This window comes from Schistocerca serialis, chromosome 2 (assembly GCF_023864345.2).
Source record: "Schistocerca serialis cubense isolate TAMUIC-IGC-003099 chromosome 2, iqSchSeri2.2, whole genome shotgun sequence".
NCBI lineage: Eukaryota > Metazoa > Arthropoda > Insecta > Orthoptera > Acrididae > Schistocerca > Schistocerca serialis.
In genome coordinates, this window is record NC_064639.1 from 629,913,357 (window position 1) to 629,940,988 (window position 27,632).

The window sequence follows — 27,632 nt, forward strand, 5'->3', positions numbered from 1 at the left end:
TGTGATGTCCTTAGGTTAGTTAGGTTTAAATAGTTCTAAGTTCTAGGGGACTGATGACCTCAGATGTAAAGTACTCAGAGCCATTTGAACCATTTAATTGGTCCGATATTCCTTCCTTGCACGGCGACTACCGAACGGTACATGAAGGTTTTGGAAGATGATTTAATCCCCATTATCCTAAGTGACTCTGTTTTAAACCAGATGTGGTTCATACAAGACGGAGTTCGACCCCATGGAAGCAGGAGAGTGTTGGATGTCGTGGAGGAGCACTTTGGGGTCCGCATTCTGTCTCCTAGATACGCAGAGGCCACTGGCGAGGGCTTCTATTGGCCGCCTTATCTCCGAATATGAACACATGTGACACCCTTTTGTGTGGCTATATTAAAGACATGGGGTGCAGCAATAACCCCAAAACTTTTACTGAGCTGAGAACAGCAATTCAGGAGATCATCGACACGATCGATGTTCCGAATCTTCAGAGTATCATGCTGAATTCCGATATTCCTCTGCGCCACCTTATTGCCAAGGATGGCAGACACATCGAACATGTCATAACCTAAATTCGAATACCTGTAGTGAGGTTTACACGTTGAATAAAGTGTGTGCACTCCGTAGTTTGTGTCTGATTTATGCTTCTTTTCATATGGTTCAATAATTGTCACCCTTTACCATTCTTATATCAGTTTCAATATCTGTAATTCTTATATGGTTCTATACATGACTTTAAGAAGTTATTTTATGTGTCTAGAGTATTTTGCTCGTAAGTTTGATTTCAACTGTTACCACATGTTACCTCATAATTTTTTATTGTACTAAACATCTATTTTTCCTCTACGCTAATTGTTTTGTAATCTTTTGAACGTAATGTTTTTGGTTTTTCCTGATGAAGACACCTAGTCGATGTCGAAACCAAAGCAAGTTAAACCTTGTACCAACCCGTTGGCAGTATAATATGTAAGACACCAAATTTTACCCAAAGTAAAATTTTTTCCGTGAAGTAATTCAACCCGATTCAACTCTAGACGACTCGAACAAGTCATGAAATGTTGCGTGAGATATATGTATGACATTCCGTTATTGGATCTAGTTAGTTCTACCGTCCTTCAAGCATTCGACATAGGCTCCCTCCGTTTGCGTACAACGCATAGAACATGTAACCATGTGAAACTGACAGAAATGTACTTCTATGCAGGGCCGCTGCTAGGTGTTTTGCCACTCAAGTCGAGAACCGAAAAATGACGCCTACTCTTTTTACTAATATCGATCTGGCCGGTAAGCCCCCAGCCGCCTCCCACGCCCCCTCCCCCAATCCTCCCTGCCAACCATCATTATCAACATCCAACGGTATAACACTGAAAATCTTCTATTATGCTTTTGATCATTAAACTAAGGTAACAAAACGTCGTCATTTTTTTTGGGGACAGGCCTTAATTTTCATGCTTTTGCCCTCAATTGCTTTATAATCGATAGAAGACAAGAAATATCCCCAGTTTCTCATTTTGTGTTCTCGGTTTTAATGAAAGGACAGCTAAATTGTTTGACAAAATCTGGTGCTGTGTTTTTCTCGTACCGATAGTTTCGGACACCCAAAGGCGGACTTACAGAAAGACACTAACTCATTTTTATGCATTTACCTTTTACTCCTTTTAGATATGGTGAAAGAGGAGTACAAAACCCTACTTGTGAATGCATTATGGGTTATCGACAGGAAATAATGGTTAAACTAAAAACGTCAAAATGTTCAAATGTGCGTGAATTCCTAAGGGACCAAACTACTGAGGTTATCGATTCCTAGACTTACACACTACTGAAATTAACCTATGCTAAGGACAACACACACACCCATGCCTGAAGGAGGACTCGAACCTCCGGCGGGACTAAGAACACTAACGGAACCACTGAATACAACTGACGCTTCAAATAATGCGCAGAGATGAAAACAAAGAGACAGACTGGTGAGGTAGTATCAAGTCGCAACATAACAGCAGGCCAGCGCACGCCCTCACTCCAACGCTCGACAGAGACGCATCACGGTCATGTTTGCTTCGGTTTCGTACTCCGTAGCGGCTACATTAGTTTCGAAGTAGGTAGAGACAAGGTGTTTTAATGTTTCCTCTTTTTCATTTTTTGCCCTCATTTGCTCAATTTTTTCGCTGTTTGACTTGTAATATCTTTTTTTTTTTTTTTTTTTGCCCGCTTTGCCATCCCTAAAACTTTATCACCCTAGGCTGCCACCTAGTCTTGCCTAATGGCAGAAACGGTCCAGCTCCTATGGATGTTGGTGAACTCGTGTGCCACATAGACTGGAATGTTGATTACGAATATGTCATGAAATCGTTCACACCCTTTATGCCAATTTCTGCACCTTGTAGTTTCATGATAGGTTCGTGTTGATAACACAAAGTCTCACCACCCGTAATGATTTGTTTCCTGAAAGTAACTGTCATCGTTTTACATTTAAGTTACGACACTGCCGGTGAGCAGCGTCGCTGGTTTTGTTTGCGAGCAAAAGTGTGAGGGACAAACTTTGCATACTTCAGAAAATTCTGGCGAATCTCTTGGAAAATTGATTTGTAAATGCTGCTCCATTGTGTTTCATAGTAGAATAAAACTGATACATTACAGTCACCCATCCACAATTTAACACTGCCTGCTCACAACTCACTTATCAAAAACACATGTTTTGTTCACAGTTGTCATTTATAATTCGAACCCGTGATATAATGGGCCGGCACGATAGCTCAGCATGTTCCGTCTGAGAGTTAGCTAACATTCGTAATGAAATACCGATGAACTTGAAGGGGTATCATGTGATGTCCAACTAGATCAAATGACGAGAGCAACGTAGAACAAAACTAATAAAGAAAGAAGGGTAGAGTGTTTCTCTGGTAAGCAAACTGTCCTCAGTCCAGTGTTCGAACCCAAATATTGTTTGGGTTTTCAAATAGAAACATCGGAATTGGGGGCCAAAGAGGTCTGGCAAAAGAATTCACCAACGCTCTGCCGACGGACTTTTAAAAGACAGAGATGCAGAGGACAGACATGCAGGATGAGATGGGAAAGTGTTCCACAAAGGCGGAAGAATCAGCAGTGATCAATAGCTTGAGGGTGCATAAGTCAATGCAAATCACTGCATTAATGACACATAACATGTATCCATAAGACATATGGTCTGTAATTGAAAAAGTGTTCAAAAATGTTCAGATGTGTGTGAAATCTTATGGGACTTAGCTGCTAAGGTCATCAGTCCCTAAGCTTACACACTACTTAACCAAAATCATCCTAAGGACAAACACACACGCCCATGCCCGAGGGAGCACTCGAACCTCCTTCGGGACCAGCCACACAGACCATGACTGCAGCGCCTCAGACCGCTAGGCTAATCCTGCGCGGCTGAAGAAGTGTCATGATGATCCCTCCAATGGCAGAAGACTCCGAATTAGTCCCCCATTCGGATCTCCGGAAGGGGATTGCAAAGGGGGAGGTGACCATGAGAAAAATACAGTAACAAATGAAAGAATAACGCTCTACGAGCCCGAGCATACAATGTCAAACCTTTGAATGTAGTAGGAGACAAAGAAAATCGGAAAAGGGAAAAGCAAAAGCCCAATCTAGATATAGCGGGGTCAGTGAAGTGAAATGGAAAGTAGGTTTCTGATCGGAGGAATACAGGGTAATATCAACAGCAACAGAAACTGGTGTATCGGAAGTAGTATTCTTTATGAATAGGAAAGTATGGAAGAGAGTGAGTTACTGTCAATATCAGACTCGTCGGCTAGACAACGCCCAAACCAACGCCGACAATGACATTTCAGATATACACGACGACGGGTATGAACAGTCAGAGAAAGTGTGTGAGGATATTGAAAGGAGAATGCAAGATGAAAATCTGGTAATCTTAGAGGATTGGAACATGATTCCAAAATAAGGAATAGATGAAAGAGTCACAAGAGAGCATGAGCTGTGCTGTGGAAATGAGTCTAAATGAGTTCTGCAAAAATTTTCTGTTGGTAGCAGCGAATACACAGTTGAAGAATGCCATGAGGAGGCGTTATACTTGGAAAAGGACCGGGAGACACGGGAGGATTAAAGTCAGATTCCACCACGCTCAAACTGAGATTCGGAAATCAGATATTGGATTGTAATGGAAGAGATAAAGACGCAGATTATAATTCTGCAGTGGTGAAGAGTAGGCAGAAGTTTGAGATAAGCATACGGAAGAAATGGTGTAGGACGAAGTTCGCTAAGGATCGAGATACTGCGGTAAGGAATGTTACAGCAGGCAGTTCAGTTGAAAAGGTGTTGACATCTCCAAAGACGGCATTCGCGGATGTTAAACAGACAAACAAACGTAACTGCGAAGCCACCTTGGGAAAAAGAAGAAATGCTTCAGTTAATAGACGGAAGAAAATAGTACAAATATTCACAGGGAAAGACAGGAATTGAGTAGTATACATTAGTTAGGAATGATATAAATAGCAACTGCAGAGCAGCTAAGGCGAATTGGCAGAGGGAAAAATGTGTAGAACTCGAAAAAGAAGTAATCGTCCGTAGAATTGATTCAGTATACAGAAAAGTTAAAACAAACTTCGGTTAATTTAAAAACAAGGATAACATAGTGACAACAACGGAACCACCACTGTTAAATGAAGAGGTAAGAGCAGACAGATGGAAAGCATACATTGAAGGACTCTGTGAGGGGAACGACTTGATAGACGAAGAAACTGGAGTTTATAAGGAAGATATAGGTGCCCTACAAACCAAGCATTTGGATCATCATCACTGAAGAGCCAAAGAACCTGGTACACCTGCTTAATATGGTGTACAGCCCCCACGAGCACGCAGAAATTCCGCAACACGACGTGGCATGGACTCGACTAATGTCTGAAGTATTGGGGCTGGCGGTCTCCTCTGAACAGCACATTGAAAGGCATCCCAAATGTATTCAGTAACGCTCATATCTGGGAAGTATGATGGCCAGTGGAAGTGTTTAAGCTCATGAGAGTGCTCCTGGAGCCATTCTGTTGCTGTTCTGGAGGTTTGGGGTGTCGCATTGTCCTGCTGGAATTTCCCATATCCGTCGGAATGCACAATGGACATGAATGGATGCAGGTGATCACATGCGTTGTTTAAGGACGTGTCATATGTCAGAGTCGTATCTTAACTTACCCAGGGTCCCAGATCACTCCAACTGCACACGTCCCCCGCCATTACAGAGTCTCCACCAGCTTGAACAGTCGCTTGCGAACATGTTGGGTCCATGGATTCAAGAAATTGTTAACATACATGTACACGTTCATCCGCTGTATACAATTTGAAACAAGACTCGTCGACCAGTCAACGTATTTCCAGTCATCAACAGTCCGATGTCAGTGTCGACGGGCTCAGAACAAGCGTAAGGCTTTGAATCGTGCAGTCATCAAAGGTACACGAGTTGGCCTTCGGCTCAGAAAGCCCATATCAATGATGTTTCGTTGAATGATTCGCACGCTGAAACTCATTTATGGACCAGCATTGAAATCTGCAGCAATTTCAGCAACGTTTACACTTCTGTCACGTTGAACGATTCTCTTCAGACGTCATAGGTCCCGTTCTTGCGGATCTTTTCCCAGTCGCAGCGATGTCGAGTATTTGATGTTCTTCGAGATCTCTGATATTCACGGTACACTCGTGAAGAGGTCGTACCGGAAAATCTCCACTTCATTGCTACGTCGCAGGTGCTGTGTCCCATCGCTCATGCACCGACAATAACACCATGTTCAACTTCACTTAAATCCTGATAAGCTGCCGTTGTAGCAGACACCTGTTATTTTATATAGGCGTTGCCGACCGCAGCGCCATATTCTGCCTCTTTACATATCACTGTGTTTGAATATGCATAGCTATAACACTTTCTTTGGCGCCTCAGTGTAGGTAAGAATTAAAAACAGTACTGATAGGCTTGAGGTCAAATAAAGCAGAAAGGATAAATAATATTCCGTCTAAATTTCTAATACTACTTGGGGAAATGGAAACGGAACGACTACTCGGGTTGGTGTGTTGAATCTACGGGACGAATAATCAGACCCAAAAAAATATCATCCATACAAGTACGAAGATAGCAAGGAAAGATAGGTGCGAGAACCACGTACAGTCAGCTTAACATCACACGAATCCTAGCGACCGTCAAGAATAATATACGGAAGAATGGAAAAGGAAAACTAGCACCTGTTAGCTGACGGTCTACTTTTAGGAGAGGTAAAGGCACATAAAGGTAGTTCTCAAAAACTGGTGATACACAGTACGTACAATCAAGGCTCGGATTAAAAAAGGGTGTAAGACAGGGATACAGTCTTTCGCCGCTAATGTTCAATCGAAAAATCGAAGAGGCATTGACGGAAATAAAAATGAAGTTCAATATGGATTGACAGTAAACCGGAAAATGACGTGAGAAGTAGCGGATGTGAGTAATAGCGTCAAAATTTACACAAATTTCGCAGTAACGGCGTAGACGAAGTTAAGGAGTTCTGCTACCCTTGAAGGAAAATCGCCCACTATGGACGAAGCAAGGAGGACATAATAAGCAGACTAGCACAAGTAAAGAGGGCAGTTATGGACAAGAGGAGTCTGTTGGCGTCAGACATAGATCTTTCTGAGAATGTACGTTTGGAGGACAGCTTTGATGGTAGAAAATCAAGGACGGTGGTAAAACCAGAACAGAAGAGAACTGAAGCGTTTGAGGTGTGGTGTTCCTGGGCTGTGGTACTACGGACGAATGTTGAAAGTACTTGGCCAGACTTCTCTTGGCAAGGAATGCCGTCATTGCCTGCGCTAACCTGCTTTTTGTATCCTCCTTGCTTCGTACATCATGAGTAATTTTCCTTCGAAGGCAACAGAACCCCTTAACTTCGTATACGTGGTGACCGCCAATTTCTGTGTTATGTTTCTCGCTTTTACTGATAAGGTACAGTATGAGGAGATTTCCTAAAAAATGGCGGAAAAAAGAATGTATGGTAAACCTTGACAATAAGGTGGTACAGGGTGACAGGATATGTGTAAAGACATCAGGTAGTAGAGAGAACTGGAGACGGTAAAACGTAGGGGAAGTCAAAGATTTAACACGTCCAGCAAAGAATTGAGGATGTCATGTGTAAGTAATATTCTCAAATAAAAAGGTTGGCCCAGGGGAAGAATTCGTGATGTGCTGCATAAAACCTGTCAGAAGAGTGACGATTCAGTCACTGTGCTGCCGCCGCATGTCCGCCAGGAATCATTTCAATCTCGGAACTTCTGCTAGCGGAGGGTCTCAGTTAGGATGTGTGAGACTGGATATCCGACGTGATTTTCACAGGCTTTTTGGAGAGAGAGAGTCGTGTCAAAACTGTTCTAACCGTTCTGCTAGTATATGACAGGAAAATTATTATTAAAGAAAAGTGCAAAAATTCTAAATCCAAAGACGATAGTTGCTGACAGTGTTACTATTGATTTAATAATTCACACGTTTAAAATACTAGCACAAATTACTTGGGGAAGAATGGAAAGACAGGCAGAGACCGACAGCGAAGCAGATCGATTAGTATTCAAGAAAATGACAAACCCGCAATCATTGCATTCGTAGAATTAGAGAAAGCTTTCCACAACGCTAACTTCACAACATTATTGGAACGCTGAAGCTATCGGGTAGAAAATAAATGGAGCGAATGCTTATTCAAAAGTTGTACAGTACTTGTAACTGTATTTATAACAATCGAAGGCCATGGCAGAGAGGCACTACGTGAGAAGTGAATATTATCCAACCTATGCATTAAGTATGTTGTAAAGGAAACCATGAAAAAATGTGGAAAGGGAATTTTAAATCAGGGGGAGCAAAAATAGTACATGAGATTTGATGATGGCACAGTTATTATGTCGGGAATGGCAAAAGACTTAGAAGATCAGCTGAACGGAATCGGTACTGTACTGAAAAAGCGTTGAACATCAACAAACGTGAAACAAGGTAATGAACTATTTTCGAGTTAAAAGAGGAGATGCTGAGGGAATTAGACTAGGAAATGAGACAACTGAAGATGGTAGATGAGTTTTGCTACTACTAATGACTGCCGAAGGAGAGATGATTCACGGTGGCAATAGCAAGAATATTTCTTGAAACGAAAAGTTTTATAACATCAAATACAAACTTCTATGAACGGAAGTGTTTTCTGAAGATATTTATTTGAAATCTACCCTTGTACTCAAGTGAAACGTGAACTAATAACAGTTTAGACATGAAGAGAAACCTTGGAAAGAAGAGTCAGCGGAACAATGCTTACTGGGTACATCGAATGAGGAGATAAAGGTAAACATACACATCAGCCCTTACCCATCTTCCAGTTTCCCACTTGCTGCCTACAAGGTGGTATGATGTGCAATGTATGATTGTTGGGCCTGTGATCAGCACATCATTACTCCTTCCAGCAGCTTTTACCGGTAGGTGGATGCTGTTGATCCTCCTCAGCAGCCCACATTTGGGCTCACGGTGCCCACTGCAGACCTCCCTGCCTGAGAAAAAAAAAACTTCAAGTAACGGGAATCGAACTCCATTGTGTCCACACCTGAGGCAGCGCCGGTTACCATTCGATTATGGAAGCGATAGCCAATGAGGATATATTGAATGTCCATAGGAAAGAACGTATTAATCAGCATCGATTCGTTGATGGGACTCTTCGTTAGACTTCAAGGAATTGTCAGTTTCCTAATGGCGAAGTTACTGTATGGTGGAGAGGATTAAAAGTCTTAGAGGGCATGAGTGATGCAGTAGTAACGCAGAGATGAAGAGAACTGCACAAGATAGGCTAATGCAAAGAACCCTATGAAACCAGACTGAAGAGCACAGCAGCAAAAACAACAGTAAATGTTTTCCCCGTCACTTTCCTAGTGGCTAGTGCCCTCAAAGCTCCCATGAATGTTAAATATTTATCGTTATTTCATAACTAGAACGCTAAGTCCGATACATCTAGCATCTTGGCTGTACCTTTACGTAACACCAAAGCTTCGTTCATGTTGGGCCTTTTCAGCCATACAACCCGGAACAAACTAACCGACAACGTTGGACTTATACAAAGTCACATTGCACTCAGCGGTAGATTAAAGCTTTATCTGTTTTCATCAGCATAACTCCCCACTCGGATTATCTCTACAGTTTTCCTTCTGTCTGTCAATCAGTATCTCTGCCACATTGTGAACACTGTACTTGCTTTTCTTATTCCTGTCCCTATCTAAATTCCTCCTTCCATCTCGACTGCTAATTTTTTCCCACTATTTGTATTTCAATCATCCGGACAGTCACCTTATACACTTCTCATTTCTTTCGTACTGCTGCTCACATTAATCAAGACCACATGAAGAAATCGTTTATCACAATTTTTATAAGACGTAAATTTGTTGTACTCAATTATTATTATTATTTATTTCTTTTCTCAGACGTTATGTCTGGTCAAAAATGGAAAGTGACACGGATCTTGATCAAGCGTGACTTCCTTTTAACTGTATGGTATATGTTATACTGCATTTAGGAACTTTAGGGTAATTGAACATCTATCAATAATTACGGATTTCTGTAGCTGTGTATATAAGTTTGGATGCAGCTGTATTGCATTGATGTACTGGTGGATATTGTGTGGTATGACTCCTGTAGTTGATAGTATAATTGCCATAATGTCAACTTTATCCTGATGCCACATGTCCTTGACTTCCTCAGCCAGTTGGATGTATTTTTCTATTTTTTCTCCTGTTTTCTTTTGTATATTTGTTGTATTGGGTATGGATATTTCGATTAGTTGTGTTAATTTCTTCTTTTTATTGGTGAGTATGATGTCAGGTTTGTTATGTGGTGTTGTTTTATCTGTTATAATGGTTCTGTTCCAGTATAATTTGTATTCATCATTCTCCAGTACATTTTGTGGTGCATACTTGTATGTCGGAACGTGTTGCTTTATAAGTTTATGTTGTAAGGCAAGCTGTTGATGTATTATTTTTGCTACATTGTCATGTCTTCTGGGGTATTCTGTATTTGCTAGTATTGCACATCCGCTTGTGATGGGATCTACTGTTTCTATTTGTTGTTTGCAAAGTCTGCATTTATCTGTTGTGGTATTGGGATCTTTAATAATATGCTTGCTGTAATATCTGATGTTTATTGTTTGATCGTGCATTGCAATCATGAATCCTTCCGTCTCACTGTATATATTGCCTTTTCTTAGCCATGTGTTGGATGCGTCTTTATCGATGTGTGGCTGTGTTAGATGATACGGGTGCTTGCCAAGTAGTGTTTTCTTTTTCCAATTTACTTTCTTCGTATGTGTAGATGTTATGTAATCTAAAGGGTTGTAGAAGTGGTTATGAAATTGCAGTGGTGTAGCCGATGTATTTATATGAGTGATTGCTTTGTGTATTTTGCTCGTTTCTGCTGGTTCTAGAAAGAATTTTCTTAAATTGTCTACCTGTCCATAATGTAGGTTTTTTATATCAATAAATCCCCTTCCTCCTTCCTTTCTTTTTAATGTGAATATTTCTGTTTCTGAATGTATGTGATGTATTCTATATTTGTGACATTGTGATCTTGTAAATGTATTGAGTGCTTCTAGGTCTGTGTTACTCCATTTCACTACTCCAAATGAGTAGGTCAATATTGGTATAGCATAAGTATTTATGGCTTTTGTCTTGTTTCTTGCTGTCAATTCTGTTTCCAGTATTTTTGTTAGACTTTGTCTATATTTTTCTTTTAGTTCTTCTTTAATTTTTGTATTATCTATTCCTAGTTTTTGTCTGCGTCCTAGATATTTATAGGCATCTGTTTTTTTCCATTGCTTCTATGCAGTCGCTGTGGTTATCCAATATGTAATCTTCTTGTTTAGTGTGTTTTCCCTTGACAATGCTGTTTTTCTTACATTTGTCTGTTCCAAAAGCCATATTTATATCATTGCTGAATACTTTTGTTATTTTTAGTAATTGGTTGAGTTGTTGATTTGTTGCTGCCAGTAGTTTTAGATCATCCATGTATAGCAAATGTGTGATTTTGTGTGGGTATGTTCCAGTAATATTGTATCCATAATTTGTATTATTTAGCATGTTGGATAGTGGGTTCAGAGCAAGACAGAACCAGAAAGGACTTAATGAGTCTCCTTGGTATATTCCACGCTTAATCTGTATTGGCTGTGATGTGATATTATATGAATTTGTTTGGATATTAAGTGTGGTTTTCCAATTTTTCATTACTATGTTTAGTAACTGTATCAGTTTAGGATCTACTTTGTATATTTCCAATATTTGTAGTAACCATGAGTGGGGTACATTATCAAAAGCTTTCTGTTGATCAATGTATGTGTAGTGTAGCGACCTTTGTTTAGTTTTAGCTTGATATGTCACCTCTGCATCTATTATCAGTTGCTCTTTACATCCTCATGCTCCTTTGCAACAGCCTTTTTGTTCTTCATTTATAATTTTGTTCTGTGTTGTATGTGTCATTAATTTCTGTGTAATGACTGAAGTTAATATTTTGTATATTGTTGGTAGGCATGTTATGGGGCGATATTTAGCTGGGGTTGCTGTGTCTGCTTGATCTTTAGGTTTCAGATAAGTTATTCCATGTGTAAGTGTATCAGGGAATGTGTATGGGTCTGCAATGTAACTGTTAAATAATTCAGTTAGATGTGAATGTGTTGAGGTGAACTTCTTTAGCCAGAAATTTGCTATTTTATTTTTTCCAGGGGTTTTCCAATTGCGAGTAGAATTAATTGCTTGGGTGACTTCATGTTGCAAAATTATCGCTTCAGGCATTTGTGGTATCATCTCGTATGTGTCTTTTTCTGCTTGTATCCACCGTGCATGCCTGTTATGTTGTACTGGGTTTGACCATATGTTGCTCCAGAAGTGTTCCATGTCTGTTATGTTTGGTGGATTGTCTATTTTAATGTGTGTGTTATATATTGTCTGGTAAAATTTCTTTTGGTTTCTGTTGAATGTTTGATTTTGTTTCCTTCTATTTTCACTTTTTTTTGTACCTTCTAAGTCGTTTGGTCAATGCTTGTAATTTCTGCTTCTTTTCATCTAATTGCTCTATCGCTTCTTGTTGTGAGATTTACCTAACCTTTTTCGTTTTTTTTTCTGACATTGCATTTTTTTTAATTGTGTTACCTGTCCGATGTCTTTTCTCAGTTTTTCTGTTCTGATCTGTAGCCTGTGTTACCATGCTGGTTTTGTGGGTTTCTTCTGTGTGTTGGTTGGTTCTGATCTCTGCCTAGTGTGTATATTTAGTGTATTGAGTGCTCCTATATAAACCTGTAGTTGTAACTCTTCCATAGTTGTGTTTTCGTTTATTTTGTTGTGTATGATTGTGTTGATAGTTTTTATTGTTGTTTCGACTTGCGGGTTATTTGGCAGTCTATGCAAGAATGGTCTAATATCTGTATTTGTGTCTTTGTATCCTGTATATGTCAGCTGAAATTTTTCTTCTATATCTAACATGTGTGTCACTTCGTGTTCTATTTGTACTTGTTCAGGTGGCTGTCTAAAGATTTTGTTTTCCTCTCATTGTTTAATTGATGAGTGTTTTTATTATTATTATTATTATTATTATTGCTACTGTTTTAGTTTCATTGAGTTCTCGTGTGCTGTACACATTACAATGACCTCCTCTTGCCAAATCAGTTAATAGCATACATAAATAATACAAAGTACAGTAAGAGATACAGCACGCTCTTGTGGAATTTGCTTGTAGGAGATTTCACTTTCGGTACGGCGGTGTTGCAGGCCTGACGCAGGTGGACATGAGCTTGTGCCGGGATGCTCTCAGAGACAAGTGCCCCCTTCGCGTGGCCGCTGTGCAGACGCCAGCGGACGCCGAGGACGAAGAGGACTCCCTCAGCGCGTAGACCACTGGCCGACTTACAAGCAGCAAATGAGCTACTGGGCATTTCTCAACTAACCACTGGGTTGCTACGTTTTCGATCGTCTTACTTAATGTACACTGCTTCACTCTATTTTATTCATTGTCGTGTATCTACTGTGAACTAATATATAAAATCTTCTCCTTTTCCTTTTAACGTTGTTCCTGATAAATCAAACAACAAAATTGTAAGTTTTTCACCATTTTTAAAATATGAGGCTTGCTACATCTGCTCACTGGCTTTGGATATCATCTGTGGCCTTTGAGTGGAAAGTACTTCATCTCTCTTCAGTTGCTACAGGAGTTACATTGCAAAATTCAAATAAACTGTTTTGAATGAAACGAACAGAAAATTATAAAGTTGTATACAGTTATACCTTCCACAAATGGTCGATTCATTTACTTATATTTCAGCTACATTAGCAACAATTCTCTTCGGAAACCCGTAACCGTTTCTTTATCGCAAAAGTGGCACGGTATTGTGTAGAGGCTTAAGAACATTTAATATTATTGTTTTCAATCAAGTGATGCTAATTACCATGTTTCATTAATTCATTACTCCAATCTGTTCGTTTATGGGTGACGTTTTGCATTGCGTGTGCAGAGGATAATGTTATTGTTCCCTACCACTCCAGTCGCAGCTGAAGCTTGGAACAACGAGTGCCGCTCATGGAGTTAGGCCAGTGTTATCTTATTTCTCCCTAAGGAGGAGAGACAGTGTATACAGTTTGTGACACGGCACTCATTTAAAAGCAAAATGTTGTTGTTCCAAGATGGTCGAACAAACAGTGAAGGACAGAGGATAGATGGAAAGCTTTCTTGCGAGTACCACGTTAAAAATCTTGTTAAGATGATCAGTGTCGCTACCTGTACTATGACAACGATCTCGACTGTCTCTGACACAGGAACACGGAGGCCTGTTTACTTGCTTCCTTCTTGTCTACTATCGTCTATAGTATCACATTTTGGGGCACTTCTGCACAGCCATGAAGAATATTTTCAGCGCAGAAAGGGGTGATCAGTCGATCCTGTTGTGTCAATTCGTGCAGCCCGTTGTTCAGATGTCTCGGAATTGTGGCTCTGTCATCACTGTACAAATATTCCATCATGGTATTTGTTGTTCACAACATTTACTCTTTGAAAAGAATGGGCTACATCCATTCAGTATACACCAGACATAAAAACAATCTACAACAGGATAACATTTCTTTACGCAATTTTGGGAAAGGTGCGCATTCCCGAACTAAAAACACGATTCATAGGTTCTGAGTAGAAAGTTTTTCTCGTAGCATCATATCATTCCATATAGGAACTACTTGTAGTTGTCCGGAAGTTATTTATTTCTATTCTCTTAATTTGTTGTGGTTTTACTACTCATTAATTTTTCTGTTTAGAAAATTTTTCATCAGCTTCCTGTTAAATATGCACTGACCATTTCAGTTAGCTTTGACCCTTATTGTCCCTCGGAACCTTCTAAATAAGTAGCCATAGAACTAATAAAACGACACAGCGCCGATAACATGGTGGTTTACCTATGTAAGAGATAGCTTATCCACATCAGAAATAGTTCTTGCTTGATGATGTGGGAGTTACATCAACATGTGTAGCGCATTCTTGCCTCTCGTGCAATCAGCGCTATAATTGTAGATGAAATACTTGAAACGTCCCCTTAGAAAAATTAGTGAATTACTGTGCTGGTAAACCTCTTATGTTACTTGATTTTCAAACAGCTGAGCAAAACTGAACGTGCTCAGGCATTTCTCTCTTTACCTAATCTAATCATCACTAAACCGACACACAATATTTTTAGCGCAACGCAATCTGACTTTTAATAATCCCTACAAACGAATGACCCTGACTAAGAATAACCTATACCTTTCATGAATCACTTACCTCACAAAAATCTTCATTACTCGAACTACTGCAATACAGCGAGCGCCAATACTGCCAGCTAAATAAAAGATTCAAACCACTGAAGTCACTAACTACTGATACGCATAGTTAGCAAATGAAAGATTTTGATAAAGAACAAACAATGTATTTATCTTAATAGTGTTCAAAAGTCATACTATATATATCAGTTCATGACATCCAGTCTTCCAAATTTACTGTCTCTGAAGTTTACACGTGCAGATCATCCGCTCTCAAAACTCTGCCATCTCTCTCCCCACATCCACCACTGCTGGCGGCCCACCTCCAACTGCGCAACGCTACGCGCTGTTAACAGCCAACTGCCAAACCCTACAATAGCGACTATTTCAACAATGCCCACCAGCCACAGACTGTACACAGCACAGTCAGTGATTATCATATAGAGCGCTACGTGGCGTTACAACCATAAAAACCCAAACAGCCTACTTACACACTAAACTTTTTAAATAGAATAATATTCAAATTCAGTTTCGACATAATATCCGTAGGAGTCGTCCCAAAGTGTTGCAGAACTGTAAAACAAATTGTAGACCTGAACACTCACAGCCAGCTCATAACACTTCACCATCAACTGAATATCTGGAACTATTCAAATGTATGTGAAATCTTATGGGACATAACCGCTAAGGTCATCAGTCCCTAAGCTTACACACTACTTAAAATCGATTATCCTAAGTACAAACACAGACAACCATGCCCAAGGAAGAACTCGAACCTCCACCGGGTTCAGCAGCACAGTCCATGACTGCAGCGCCATACAGCGCTCGGCTAATCCCGAGCGGCTTATACGGTACTATTTAAACCATTGCAATACCTTTTAACAGACTTCCTCAATTTTGCATATACGAGGCTTGGTACTTAAGTAGTGGCAACTATTTGTTCACAAACGATACAAAAGAGTTACATGATTGCACCTGTTACTGTCCTTCAAAGTAGACACCAGCTTTGTGTAGAACCCGTTGCTAGCGATGTGCAAGGCGTAGTATACCGTTAGCAGAGTCTGTTCTGTTGATGGTGCAAATGGAGCGGTCTACTACCTCTGGAACAGTTCTCAAGCGAATGCCACGAAGTGGTTCATTCATCTTCGGAATCAAATCGAAGTCACAAGGACAAGTCCGGGGAATATGGTGGATGGTAAAGTCCCAGTCCCATCGACCGAATAGATCAGCCACAGCTTGCGTTGTATGATCCCGGGCATTATCGTACAAAATGATGGGTTGCAAAGCTGGTCGCAGGTGTTGCTCCAGAGCCCCTTTATGGTAAAAGTTGTGGGGATTCTAGTGTACGACTGTGATGGTGTTATCCTAACGCATTACGTTCCTCCACGGCAGACCGTCATTGCACACTATTACCGTTCGTTTTTAGAGCATCACCGGCGAACAGCTTTGTGAAAGAAGCGGCGACACTTTCCGCGCAATCCACCCATCATTTTTCACAACAATGCGTGGACGCATACAGCGCAAGCTGTTGCTGCTCTGTTCGGTCGATGGGACTGGGATGTACTGTACCATCCACCATACTCCCCGGACTTAAGTCTTTGTGACTTGGATTTGATTTCGAAGATGAAGGAACAACTTCGTGGCATTCGTTTCAGAACTGCTCCAGAGATTCGACAGGCAGTAGACCGCTCCATTCGCACCATCAACAGAACAGTCTCTGCTAACGGTATACTATGCCTTCCACATCGCTTGCTACGGGTTCTACACAACGATGGTGACTACTTTGAATGACAGTAACAGGTGCAAACATGTAACTATTTTGTATCGTTTGTGAATAAACAGTTGCCACTATTTAAGTTCCGACCCTCTTACATTTAGAAGCTGAAACATTGTGATAATTTAATTAATAATGTCTTGATCTACCTTTCCAAAGCTCTACATCAGTAGTTCGGCGTGACTTTCATTCGTGAAGTAACTCGTCGGTTTCCAGAGGTATGTGACACCAGCGCATAGCTCAAGCGGTCCCCATGAATGGTGGTTCCGTAGTTTTCGGGCGAGAAGCTGGTGCCAGGAAGCGCTGTAGATGTGCTCTATCGGGTTCAAATTAAGCAAATTTGATGGTCAAGACATTAACGTTCGCTACCATTCTCCTGAGTCTGCGGTAGCACGATTGTGGCCTTGTGATACGGACAGTTATTCTGTTGAAAAATGCCACCATCGAGGAGCAAGAAGTAAAATGTGGGGGGATGAAGGTAGACCGCAATAATGATCATGTGATTACGTCATCAGGGGCTTATATGCATATTTTCCAAAATGTTCAAATGTGTGTGAAATCTTATGGGACTTAACTGCTAAGGTCATAAGTCCCTAAGCTTACACACTACTTAACCTAAATTACCCTAAGGACAAACACACACACACACACATACACACACACACACACACACACACTCCCAAGGGAGGACGCGAACCTCCGCCGGGACCAGCCGCACATTCCATATTTTTCACTAGTGTAATATAAATACTCTTGGATAAGTATGACGTTTGAAAATTGTCTTTGTCTGTTTAATCTATAATACACTGGCCTCCTTTTTCCAATTCCTACTACAATTTACAAAGAATCTGAGACTGCTCTGATCCACCAAGTTTGTAAGTTCTTGACGCTCGTTCGAACGAAAAGTCAGTCTCTTAACTGAACGCAAGATCAAAGTGCTCTCTTAGTACAACAGTCATAACAATTCTAATTTCATGGGATGATCATAGAGGTACAAATAGTTTATGGGAAACTTCATCTGCCATGTACAGCAACGGAGGAAAATTAATGGAGAATAAGCTACAAAGGAAGAGTCTCGTTCGTAATTAGAATAATACCTCCCGGAAATGTTTTAGTGATCTTAATTTTCATCTAGAGATTACAGTTTGAAGTAAGTGGTCATATGGGAACCGTATAAAACTGACTTTCATTGCGGCGCTACTTTTTACGAACACCTTGTAAGGGAACTTATGGAAGAGTGACACAAGAAATCTCAGTTTAGTATGCTAGCTTCAGTAGAGTTTCCCTATCAGCTGAGAAAAATGCAAGTGAAACAGTATCTTCTACTAAATTTTGAAGCATTATGGAGCTCTTTAATGGTATGGGAAGTAATATTACGATTCTATGTGTGGCCATTAATTACACAGAACGTAAAGTCCACTTGTAAATTCCGTGAAATCACGTTCATTCGGAAAGCATCTTTCAAAATGAAACTTGTTTATTAATGTAGACAGCTTGTAGTTTCCACGATTTACAGATCTACATACTACACAATCATAAGGATCTGTAGGGGGAAAAGCTATTAAGAGCCGTTGCCCTCAACAACATTCCGAGAAATGAAGTGCCTTTTCTTCACAGGAATGTATCCACAAAGACTTATTATTCCCAGCTGGTAGATCTGTGATAATCGAGGCCAGCAAGGACTCGTGACTATTTTCTTGTGGTGGCTAAATGTATAGAAAAAAATTTGTTGAGTGTTATTAAAAAGCACAAGTTACACTAAAAACTTTTGAGTAATTTCTTTTTCAAATAAACATTCCAGAGATCTCTGTACAAAGTACTGAAACGTACTTCATGCCTCTCCACTGACTGTAGAAAATGGAACATTGCGTCATAGCTACCACAGCAGTAGTAGACCGAGTACAATCAATCTCACAACAACAAACGCTGTTAGGTACGAAAAGCTCTATTCTGTGAAGAACACGTCCACGACGACTTATGTGTATTGGATCTGTCTTAGCGCAGACCAATAAGAACTTCTGATTTCTTTCTGTATCAAACAAGTTTACAGATAAACCGCTATTTTACACCCATAAACAATATAAGTTTCATGACATACATTCAGAGAGAACTTGTATGAATTTATTCGTCCTACGTTTTGGTTGTAGTATAGTGAAACGTATCACATGCATCTCCTGTGTTTGTAGAGAATTAATCAGAACGTTTTTGGCAATCTTTGCAGTACTAGACTGATCACTGACAACATCTCAACAACACACGCTGTTAATTACAAAGCTTTTGAAATTTACACATACTCTTAAATGTTTATTAATGTAATTGGAAAGAAGTGCGTAACATGGAGATTGGTTTCCATTTCATATGAAAAGAGTTTCACTTTTTTGGTAACATTTTAACTGAGTAACTACACTGAGAAATTTTGTGCGGTATGTCGTGTAGAGCTACTTGAAAGTTGTGTATGAACTGATATGAATAAGTAGTCCACTGGAAGCTCATTGGGAGTGTAGGAGACGAGCTTCTGCGATTTCACTGCCGTTCTTGGAGTTTCCCTGGAATAGAATCTCTCCAGATGGACAGTAGTCTACCGAAAGACCGTTGCAGTGATGAAGATCCACCGAGTTGAAATCTGCAACAACGAGATTGAAGAATAAGTGTTCATTCATTCGTAGATGCTATCTAGTTTCAAATACACAACCGCTTATGTTTCCTTATTCTTCTCAGAAGATATATAGCTGTTTAAGAAGTGTTTAAACAGCTAGAATTGTACAACGCTGTTACCTTAGCACGTTCATGTGACGGTGGTGTATCAGTTATTTGGTCTGCTGCAAACGCCACACACTCCAATGATTAATTTAAAGTCACGTTCCACTCAATTCTGCTTCACAACATCGCCATCTACTAAGTAGATTAGACACACATTTAATCATTCTTATTTCTATCATTGTTACATACACTCCTGGAAATAGAAATAAGAACACCGTGAATTCATTGTCCCAGGAAGGGGAAACTTTATTGACACATTCCTGGGGTCAGATACATCACATGATCACACTGACAGAACCACAGGCACATAGACACAGGCAACAGAGCATGCACAATGTCGGCACTAGTACAGTGTATATCCACCTTTCGCAGCAATGCAGGCTGCTATTCTCCCATGGAGACGATCGTAGAGATGCTGGATGTAGTCCTGTGGAACGGCTTGCCATGCCATTTCCACCTGGCGCCTCAGTTGGACCAGCGTTCGTGCTGGACGTGCAGACCGCGTGAGACGACGCTTCATCCAGTCCCAAACATGCTCAATGGGGGAGAGATCCGGAGATCATGATGGCTAGGGTAGTTGACTTACACCTTCTATAGCATGTTGGGTGGCACGGGATACATGCGGACGTGCATTGTCCTGTTGGAACAGCAAGTTCCCTTGCCGGTCTAGGAATGGTAGAACGATGGGTTCGATGACGGTTTGGATGTACCGTGCACTATTCAGTGTCCCCTCGACGATCACCAGTGGTGTACGGCCAGTGTAGGAGATCGCTCCCCACACCATGATGCCGGGTGTTGGCCCTGTGTGCCTCGGTCGTATGCAGTCCTGATTGTGGCGCTCACCTGCACGGCGCCAAACACGCATACGACCATCATTGGCACCAAGGCAGAAGCGACTCTCATCGCTGAAGACGACACGTCTCCATTCGTCCCTCCATTCACGCCTGTCGCGACACCACTGGAGGCGGGCTGCACGATGTTGGGGCGTGAGCGGAAGACGGCCTAACGGTGTGCGGGACCGTAGCCCAGCTTCATGGAGACGGTTGCGAATGGTCCTCGCCGATACCCCAGGAGCAACAGTGTCCCTAATTTCCTGGGAAGTGGCGGTGCGGTCCCCTACGGCACTGCGTAGGATCCTACGGTCTTGGCGTGCATCCGTGCGTCGCTGCGGTCCGGTCCCAGGTCGACGGGCACGTGCACCTTCCGCCGACCACTGGCGACAACATCGATGTACTGTGGAGACCTCACGCCCCACGTGTTGATCAATTCGGCGGTACGTCCACCCGGCCTCCCGCATGCCCACTATACGCCCTCGCTCAAAGTCCGTCAACTGCTTATACGGTTCACGTTCACGCTGTCGCGGCATGCTACCAGTGTTAAAGACTGCGATGGAGCTCCGTATGCCACGGCAAACTGGCTGACACTGATGGCGGCGGTGCACAAATGCTGCGCAGCTAGCGCCATTCGACGGCCAACACCGCGGTTCCTGGTGTGTCCGCTGTGCCGTGCGGGTGATCATTGCTTGTACAGCCCTCTCGCAGTGTCCGGAGCAAGTATGGTGGGTCTGACACACCGGTGTCAATGTGTTCTTTTTTCCATTTCCAGGAGTGTATTTCAGCCTTAGCTCACATGGAAGGTAAAATTATCAGTTTCTGTCTATTACCAAATAATTTTGAAATAATCTGTTAAAAAACATAAAAAAGGGAAGGGTAATGAAGTCAAACATCTGTACACAAATAGATGAATACATTACACAGTAAACTGTAAACTGAATAGCCACAGAGAAATCCCCTAGTACCTATCAGTTAACATATGTGCAGCTTCAGCCTCATTTGCCGCGCGGGATAGCCGAGCGGTCTAGGAGCACCTCATCACGTTCCACGCGGCTCCCCCCGTCGTAGGTTTGAGTAATTCGTCGGGCATGGGTGTGTGTGTTTGCCCATAGCGTAAGTTGGTTTAAGTTAGATTAGGTAGTGTGTAAGCTTACGGATCGATGACTTCAGCAGTTTGGTCCCATAAGAGCTTACCACAAATTTCCAATTACGTACAAATTTTCATAAGAACTTTCAGCATTGCAGCGCGTGAGCAATCGTAAGTATCGAAATAATTATGAAAAATCTGCCTCGATTGCACAAACTACCTGGTGTTGACCTAGGCCTCAGCGTGGGTAAGGGCCTTCTTCAGATCAAATATAAAACAGCTTGCCTAAATAGGCATAGTCAAAGTTTTTATTTTTTTTATTTTTTTTAATTTTTTTTTATTTTTTTACAAATACGCGGTACATAAGTACCAAGTCAGTAATATTACTTATCTCAACCCAACCCTGTGTGTGCTGCCTCGCCCGAGCCAACATACGATGGTCACAGGCTCTCCACCGAACTGAGGCACCGCAGGGTGCTCACATGCGCGGCTATCGAAATCACTGCGCATGCGCGCGCTCAGGAAATGCTCTTCTTATGCGTGGGAGCGGGATTACAAAGTTAACACGGATCGGGACCTAACTGACTGCCAAAAGTTGTTGCACAAATAGCAAATTGAGCAAATGATAAAGCGATGATGCGGGAATTAAGACATATTTAATAGCAACGCACAATAAACCTTGTACACGGATGGTAAATCAGCCACAAGCTAATTTTCATAATGTTATAGCTACAACTACTTCATATTTCATTTGTTTTGTAAGTTACTACTCTAGTATCCCCTTTAATATTGTAATGCGTTATATTTCACTTCATCATAACGTGCTGCCACCTGGTGACATCTTTGCTGACTTACGAGTCCATCTACTCAGTGCCAGCCAGTTTATTTGCTACCTCGATGTGGCTAACGTTGACTGACACTGTGACCAAACAATACTCTGTTATCGTATGTCATATCCACGTCACTATACTGATGTTTTTACAATATGGTTTGCAAACATACATTGTAAATATGTCTGTGTGTGTTTTACAATGGAAGTTTTGTTGTATATAGCTACTTGCAACTGGCTTTAGATTATACCAATGCAGTTTTATTGTATTTTGTTCAACAACTGACATATCCTTATGGATGGTCAAAATGCAATGACTAAGTATCTTCTTTTGATTTAAACATCGCTTGTTTGTACCTTGATATGTATTCCTAACAGCTTTTACATAATGACTTTTGTTAATGCTATTGTACTCCAAAATATTACTCACTTATAACATTTTATAATAATTTCCTGATTTTATTATGAGCGTTATAGTTGTTTAAACTAGTAATCAGTGTTTTCTACATTGCGATCTTGGCCAAATAAACATTTTAAATGAGTTACAGCAACAATATATTTTATCATACTAGGTGTTATACAGGTTGAAGCAGCTAAGATGTTCACCTGGCATTTTTCTTGAAGCCTTACCATGTGTAATTCTCTTTACATTTAAATAGTGAAAAAGTATATTTTCATATCTATATTAACTAAAGAGCTATCGGTATCAAATTCAACTACTTCAAATGGAAATATAGTAATTCCCGCTTCTCGTATTAGTTACGAATCATATGATTTCAACAATGTTTGACACTTCAAAATCCTGTTAGTAGTTTCGGGGAAATTATGAAGTTTAGAATATGACAATTATCGGTTTCTAAGATCAAACTACTTGCTGTCTTACATAGAACTTTGTGTAGGTACATGATACTGACGCGTCGGACTGGTGGAGCAATCCAGTTTCTTCCCACTAGGAAAGAAAAGCATTATAGTGCAGAAAAGTTTAATTTAAAACTGATACCAATCACAGCAGCCTTCGAGTGGTTGGGCCGACACACCAAGTCTGTTGCAATTCATGTTTTCAAGCACGTTTGGAATGAAGAGGCACCATTCGACATCGTTCCATATGCTGCAAGAAAGTCGATCACGCCTCCACAAGATAAACATGGCGGAATCGCCTCTATGTGTAGACTGCGGGATGCCAGACACGGACGAACACCGTCTCACATGTGGCGCGGCAGAAGCCGTATGGCGCTTGGTGCGACAATTTTGTCGTATTTTCTACAAGTGGCCCAGCAACACATTACACCTCGGTTTCTACTGATATTTTAAACCTTCGTTGGTCCTTCCAGAGCACCAAATCATGCGAATGTGTAGGCCACATGATGACCTTCAAACCTCATCGGTTTATCAGGAAAGAGCTGACTGGAAACTTTTCTAGCCACAAGCGGTTACTAAGCCAATCATCCATCGTGTTGGTACCACACGCATCTATGTATTGTTAGCAGTACGTCTTATAAAGAAACCGCTAGCACTTGGGTAAGATATTATGCACACAATCTAGTCGTTAAGGATTTTTTCAGTGAAGTATTGAACAATTACATAGTTTATAACAGCCCCGCACCAAAAGTTCACACATCATTGCCTTTGATGATGAAATTGTCTCAGTCAGTGCGAATTATCAGCGGTTGCCCAGTAACGTATATTTAAAACTCCCAGCTTTCCATGTTTTTTAAAGGTAGCTTCACCGGTAAAGACAGTTCTTCGACGGAAGGACCGCTTGTTTTGAAGCTGTATCAACACCGAACGATGCACTTCCACGGGTATTATACAGTCTCGCTGTTTAATACGCTACTGAAGTGGCAACAACACCAATTGAAGGTGGTTGCGCGAAAACTCTGGACTGTCTAGCTCCAGAAGCACTCTCTGCAGTTAACATGTAGGTTATGAGCAACAACTGCCTCTCTTGCTCCACTCGTTGCAGGATTGCACCTTACCCCATCCTAGAATTCCTGTGTCCTTTCAATAACTTTTTGGCACAATCAATGATTGATCATTCTTGTTGGACGCTGTTACTCGACACATCTATGTGCGTGCAACTGAAGCGTTCTCTTTGTGTTCCTTTTGTGTTATGCTTAAGGAAGTAGCACGTCAATTCTCTGTTTTGTAACAGAATAAAAGGAGCATTTCCTCAGTACCTGTTTTATATCGGTATCGTGGCGCTGTAACACACTGTTTCCTCCCTATCCGACGTCACATATTTCGTTACTGTTTTAAGTTTTATATATTTCAATTATTCCGAAAACTCGTAATCGAAACGCTGCTTCATTTGTCTCCAAGAGACCTACCCTAATGGCAGCAGAAATAACTATAGTTCCATTTCAAAATGTGTTGCTACTGATAGCTCTGCATTTACTCTGTCTATGATAAGGGACCATGCTGCGTTTGTTGAGAATTTCACAATTCATCTGGACGAAAGAATCCATCTTAATCATTTCTACAAATATTTGAGGTACACTGTTTATCTGTCTCGTCCTGTAAACACACGTCGCACTGTTTCCACCATTTCGCCTCCTTTCAGCCGCCAAATGCTGACCGTGAAAAGGCATTCCACAACGAGGATTTGGAGCACAACCGTTTAGCTGCATCATAATAATCAGATTTAAACTATGTTTAAAGGATATATGAACCCTTTTACTCATTCCAAAGTCTATAAACTGAGAAAGCAAATTAAATGGCCTAGAAAAAAATAAACTGCCTGCAAAACACTTACGTATTCCAGTTTTGCACTCGCATTGCCATGAACGACATGGATGGCTGAATTTGTAGTACCTCTTGGTGGCCACATTCTGTCTGCAGTCATAAAGAGTTTCCTTGGGACAACTCCCTGAACAGCTCTCTTCGACAGAGTCCAGTGATACGGATATGGCAAGCACAGCAAACGCTACACAAAGAACACATTTGGCATTCACAAATCTTACTACACATTTTTCTGGTTTCTTTCTTTTACTTCCACTTCAAGCAAAACACAATGTATTTCTCTCTAGCCATCCAGATATGTTTTGACACCTATGTGTCATCTCCTGTTGGTGTCGATTTATTTCTGTGAAGTATTATACGTAGATGGAGGTTGCTTTCTATACTATTTATTTATCTATTGATTTTTATCCTGACCATATTAGGACCTCAATGCCATTTCTTACGCGCGACCTGGAAGAACACATGCAGAAATTACGTATCAGTCACAATAGTAATAACTTTGGGCCTAAAATGTACAACATGTTCGTTTTGTTTAACTTGTTTTGATTGCTCACCTGGAATTACATTTGTAGTGAAAAAGGATGCTTACGGGTCGGCTTTATTTGTGCATTTTTATCGTTCTGGCAGCATGATCTTTACAAAGTAGCCATGGAAAAATATGCTTATTTTTTAATTAGTTTTTGTGCATAATGGCTGAGTAAGTACGAAAAAATTATTTCAAAAATAAGCAGTATCGTTTATGACTACTTAGTAGATGACATGCTGGTAAAACTATAAAAAGACACAATGACAGCTGACCCTGCAAAAATCCATTTTCACAAGAGTTGTAATTCCAGATGAGCAATCGAAAACAGAAAAATAACCACGAACGTTGTATGGTTTTTTCGCAGAAGTAAATAGAGACCAACAGAAGGTGAAACATAGGTGTCGAAACATGTACGGATACATAAACAATTTACATATTGTGTTTTGAACAATGCGGAGTTTAAAACCTCGAACTTAATTTGCAAACACAAAAGACGTCAGCAGTAGCTTCGAAACCGAGAAAGATCAGAGTTCACATTTCAAGTAGCAACAGATACATCGTATTTTCGAACTCATATGTCCATTATTCCGGAGATAGTGCTACCTATATCACAAACTGTAGTAGATTCAGATACAGTCCATAGTTCCGAATGCTACAGACACAGATTACAGGGAAAGTACACTATAATCCCTACGAAAGAAGTTTACGCCAGAATTCTCTTTCAGTGGCACCTACACCAGCTGAATGGCAGAAAGGATTGTGTAGTGCAAGGACTACAATACCTGGAATAGCGACCATCAGATCAAAACGTTTGGTGCAACGAGTCATAGCTTGCATCCTTTCCCGTCACTGGGTGAAATTATGTGTACGTCAGAGGATGCGGTTTACAGTACTAGCAGTGAAACATCCATATGTTATGATGGTTTTGGCGTCCATCTTTCTGTTATAAATGGGTACCACAGTAGTGTTCAAATTCAAAACTCATGTTAAATTCCATGAAACCATCCAGGTCAGAATGTTAAGTCAGCGAAGTGGGCATTGTTTCCAGCAGTGGAGTGCATTTCTCTTACGATCGTTCGTCCATACAAAATGCTATAAATATCGAAGACATGAGAAACTTTGACATTCGTCAGATAGCAATATTATATAACAAGTGTGGTGTGTATTGGAAAACGAATTGCTGGCTTTATTACTTCTGCAATCCTCTCTTCAGAATTGAGCATCGTTTCATTACGAATAATAACATGAAATCTCAGCCACTATCTTTAAATATTTATACACTTCGATTCAGCCGAAAATCTGAAACACCAGCTTAGGTGGGTGTTCATATCTAAAGAATCTTTCATAGCGCTAGTTCCTTGGTGATGTAGACTGGTCACGCAAAAGCAAGATGAGATTGATGGGATGTACCTAGTGACATCTAATTGAAAACACAGCTTTTACAGTCGATAGCAGGAAAATAAAAGTCTCTCCTTCGATAACTGCCAGCATTTTAATGATCTAATTTTCTTTGCATTTGATGGTGGATATATTATAAAAATTCATTTCAGCACAGTGAGGCTATACCCAGCGTTTAATTTCCTTTTAATCTAAAAAAAGATAGAAACAAATTTTTATTCCTGTTGAACTGTACCTACCAAGCCATCATGTGCCTCGCATTGAAACTTTAAGAAACTAGCTACACTTTAGAATCCCCATCCATCCTCATGTTGCCAAGTCTTCGCCGAAGGATAGCTCGCCACTCAAACAGGAGAGGTATTATCTTAATCAATAGAAACAGAAGGCAATCTCTAAAACCTTTCTCTCATTTTCAAGATACAATTTATCCTATCAAACAGCTCCAAACCCTGGTATAAAACCCTGTAAACGGTAATCTTTGTCTCACAATGTAATATGTTAAACCAACTACCGGTATACACATTTACCTCCACTGTAGTGAAAGAATTTACCTGAAAACATCACCAGAAGATGCCTCATGACTTTGGCTCGGAGCTGAGCAATACCAACGGAGGACAGGCAGCACTAACATTTAAGTAGCGATAGTGCTGAACTGGCTGCTCTTCATATACTGCTAACTCAAGAATCGTTGAGGGTTATCAAGAAGGCCTACACAGAGAATGTATTTGTGTCTAACTTTCGTACGCTGCGCAACTACACTGAAATTGCAGTTACTTTCAATCAATGTTTGCTTCAGACAGAGACTGAGGGACCAAAATATAGTGACCATTTGCTCAGTAGCGTTTTGGAATGCAATGCAGCAGTAATTCTGCATGTCCTGGATTTGGCAAATCCTTGGCAGATTTCCAGAGGTA

General features: G+C 40.7%; 2 protein-coding genes across 3 annotated transcripts in view; one reads left to right on the plus strand and one right to left on the minus strand.

Annotated features, from left to right (window-relative positions):
- The window catches only part of LOC126455653 (uncharacterized), a 29,336-nt gene extending 16,242 nt beyond the window's left edge, over window positions 1-13,094 (plus strand). The window contains exon 3 of the mRNA XM_050091420.1: window positions 12,766-13,094. Coding sequence (XP_049947377.1) covers window positions 12,766-12,887 — 122 coding nt within the window. The 3' untranslated portion in view covers window positions 12,888-13,094. The remainder of the gene's footprint in view (window positions 1-12,765) is intronic.
- Window positions 13,095-18,930: 5,836 nt separating this feature from the next.
- Window positions 18,931-27,632, minus strand: part of LOC126455652 (uncharacterized) — a 30,262-nt gene continuing 21,560 nt past the window's right edge. The window contains exons 1-2 of one of the 2 annotated variants that reach the window (XR_007585347.1): window positions 24,808-25,034; window positions 18,931-19,169 (exon numbers count right to left, since the gene is read on the minus strand). Coding sequence is in view for 1 of the 2 variants with exons in the window: in XM_050091418.1 (XP_049947375.1) it covers window positions 19,036-19,169 (134 nt within the window). In the remaining variant the exon portion in view is untranslated. Of the gene's footprint in view, window positions 19,170-24,807; window positions 25,035-27,632 lie in introns of those variants that run through there. The other variant, XM_050091418.1, reaches the window with a different exon arrangement.